This window comes from Phyllopteryx taeniolatus, chromosome 13 (genome assembly GCF_024500385.1).
Source record: "Phyllopteryx taeniolatus isolate TA_2022b chromosome 13, UOR_Ptae_1.2, whole genome shotgun sequence".
NCBI classification, from domain to species: Eukaryota; Metazoa; Chordata; class Actinopteri; order Syngnathiformes; family Syngnathidae; genus Phyllopteryx; species Phyllopteryx taeniolatus.
In genome coordinates this window covers 18,667,578-18,670,665 of record NC_084514.1, presented here as the reverse complement: position 1 = coordinate 18,670,665, position 3,088 = coordinate 18,667,578, and the positions used below count along the sequence as shown (strand labels likewise).

The 3,088-nt window shown below is 48.1% G+C and overlaps 1 protein-coding gene across 1 annotated transcript; it reads right to left on the bottom strand.

Moving 5' to 3' along the window:
* Positions 1 to 638: 638 nt before the first annotated feature.
* noto (notochord homeobox) lies at positions 639 to 2,173 on the bottom strand. Its single transcript, XM_061795848.1, has 3 exons — positions 1,882 to 2,173; positions 1,621 to 1,796; positions 639 to 1,055 (listed from the first exon to the last, which is right to left on the bottom strand). Exons 1-3 carry the CDS (start codon positions 2,171 to 2,173, stop codon positions 852 to 854), a joined length of 672 nt encoding a protein of 223 aa, XP_061651832.1. The 3' UTR covers positions 639 to 851.
* Positions 2,174 to 3,088: the final 915 nt, after the last annotated feature.

Genomic DNA, 3,088 nt, shown 5'->3' with positions numbered 1-3,088 from the left:
CTTTTGGTTCTCAACAAAAAAGCAAAACAAATCCTTTTCTCCGTCACAAAAGTAAAGAAATGCCCGTGTTACGTCGTCTTCCCAAACTCTTTTTCTTCGAGCCATGAGTGATGCCATAAACAAAACAAGCAGACTACGACCTGACCCGTGTTTAAGGCGAAAATTCATCCGCGTGCGGATTTGCCTCCATGGCTCATGATCTTCCTTCTGCAACGAAGCGTTTACAGCGATCCGTTTGAACAAAACAAGCCTACTCAAATGTATCTAACCTTACTATTTTCACTCACATTGTCAAAAAAACAAAAACATCGAGACTTTCGATTTAGGCAACAAATATTGTTTATGGCTTCGACAGAATGAGAAGACATTTTGATCCCGAGCCGTTTTCGCCACTTGCAGTTGATGGATATTGCATTAAAATAGCAGACCAAATGGGAACAGACCCATAGCATCGAGTTTGGTGAAAATAGGAAATTGACCATTTTTGGACATACGGGCTTGCCGCCTAACAGCGACGATATGTATTGAAAATATTTTTTCTTGCCTCTTGTATCATCTTTAAGATATGTCAATTCATGATCCAAAGTGGGCTCTTAAATTATTATTATTATTTTTATTTTTTTTTAGGTGTCATGTGGTGTCATCAAAGCCAATCAAGCAGCCAGACAAAGGAGTGCGGTTCGTTGCATAAAATATATTTCTGAATATGTTATTCAAATATACAAAAAAGAACAATAGTCAAACAGCAATGCATGTAGAAAAATTAAATATATAACTATACTTCTATTAAATATTACTAGGCCGTCATCATCCGTGGTGGGTATGTACAAAAGTCTCGGGGGCGGGGCTTCTCAGCAGGGCTCGACCGAGTCGTCGTCCACGTCCACGTCCGTGTCTGAGAATTCTTCTTCTCCCTCCTCTCGGCGGCGGCGGTCTTCGTGGGTCTGCGATCCGGGGCTGCCGGCGGCCAGGCCCAGCTTGGCCAGCTTGGCCTGCTGCTGCTCCAGACTCTGCTTGCGCCACTTGATGCGCCGGTTCTGGAACCAAACTTTCACCTGGAGAGAACCACAGCACGCTCGCGTTACACATCCTGCAGCCGCCGCCGTCCTTCCTTCGTTTGGCAAATCGAGGGAAACCTTCGGAGACTTTTCGTGTTCCGATCGTGCGCAAAGCTTCGTTGTTAATGTGTTGTGCAATTGTGGATGCTTTTAAGTGCTGTAAATTGCACCTGATCATGTAGCTCCCCCCCCCCCCCCCCCCCCACTTAATGCCAAAGACGGATTACAATCCGAGGCAATATGACAATGTTTGTAATGTTAAATAAGAATCATTTTGCGTGTCTGAAATGGCCATTGAGCATGCAACTACTGTTAGAAAGCGTCTTTATTTGACTCGTTTCTACTTTTTGGGCTTACAACAAAATTGGGGATGCTTTGAAGTGATTTATTGTCACTGAAAGTAACTTTCGCCCCTAAACTGAACGTGTCTGGACCTGTTGTGCTAAAACGCGCATGAATTTGTCTCGAGCAGTTCTTCTCCGCAGGCGCCCTCTAGCGGTACGCCAAAGAATCACCAAATTCAATGTCGAATCTGTTTTCAATGTTTGCGTGCGTCGGTCACCTGCGCTTCGGTGAGGCGCAGGGCGGAGGCGAGCAGGAACCTCTCCGCGCCGACCATGTAGTGCTGGCGGGCGAACTCCTTCTCCAGGCGCGCCAGCTGCTCGCTGGTGAAGCTGGTGCGCATGCGCTTGGACTTGCCGCCCTTGGTTTTGAACGCGTGGACCTTGGGCATCGCCGCTGCCGAAACATTTTGGGTTTGGGAAAGAAGCAGAAGTGAGACAGAAGCGGTGGGCAGTGCGTGACTCGGGAGCGCAGCGAATACCTTGCGCGTAAAAGGCGCCGCGGCAGGACGCCCGGTAGGCGACGGGCGGGCAGCAGAAGTAGCCGCACGGGTACGGCGCGTAGTACGTCAGGCCGCCGCCGAGCGGAGGGAGCGCGGCGGCGGCGGCGGCGGCGGCGGCGGCGGCGGCGGCGCGGCGGTCGTCCGGCTCCGCGAGCAGAGCGTCGATGGTGAACGACTTGCCGGCGGGGGGCTTGCGAGAGGGCGCGGGGGCCGCCGCAGTACGCGTCGAGGATCGGAACGCTGCCGCGGGGCCGCTGCTCGGGATCTGCATGCTTGCGGAAAGGAAGAAGACTTGGTTGGGCGTCGGGGGCGCTCCTCTTTCTTTTATACGCAGCCGGAACGCGGAGGTGTCAACAGCCCCCCCCCCCCCCCTGCGCCCCCAGCTGGGCTTTTGTCTTCCCAAGCAGAAGATGAGAGGAGCCAACGTATCCAATTAATTGGTGGACTCGTACAAGCTGGGATTGTCAAACATCCTCCCTCTTTTGAAGATCGCGGGGTTGGGGGTCGTCCACTCCCGGCCAGAATTAGTCGGCCTACAAATTCCTCAGCCCGAATGGAATCAGCACTGCTGGGAAAGCCTTGATGTCGCCAAATGATCTTATTAAAGGCAAATCATCCTATTTTCCCAAAACCCTTTCGGCCTTTCGCGAGCACAGCCGGTGTGACGTCATTGAGGCCGCAAATGTTTTTCTTGAGAATTGATGAGGTCGCCGCTTTGGCTTTATTTCTGTATGCTCAAGTATTTTTTTGCAATATTTTTTTCCATTTGATACATTGATTGATTGATCATTTTTATTTTTATTCATTGTATTTTTTATTATATTTATGCAGCATATTTCCATTTAGTTTAATTACTGCGCAATGTGGTTTCCAATTTCTTCACAGTAATCCCATTTTCTTCCACTGCATTTAGTTTCGTATCATTTTTATTTCATCGTAGCACCACATGCACTGTATTCGTTTTTATTGATGCGTATGTAACTTAAAAATAAAGTTTGTAAAGATTGCACTTTATTCATAAACGTGTTGCCATTTTCTTTCCTGACGAGACTGCATGTATTGTCCAGTACGATTTCCAGTTTTATTTACAATATTTTATTTTATTCCATTTCTGCACTTTGATTACAGTAATTTATTCAAGCACAGTAGGAAACTTAATTTGCAGTAATATCAAATTCTTCCAAAG

Bases quoted from the DNA above. Each gene is read 5' to 3' on its own strand.
- noto (XM_061795848.1), bottom strand. From the start codon at position 2,173: ATGCAGATCCCGAGCAGCGGCCCCGCGGCAGCGTTCCGATCCTCGACG. The intron at 1,797-1,881 runs GTATTCGCTGCG...ATGTTTCGGCAG, and splicing joins CGGCGCCTTTTACGCGCAAG to CGGCGATGCCCAAGGTCCAC. The intron at 1,056-1,620 runs GTGACCGACGCA...GGTTCTCTCCAG, and splicing joins TGCGCCTCACCGAAGCGCAG to GTGAAAGTTTGGTTCCAGAA.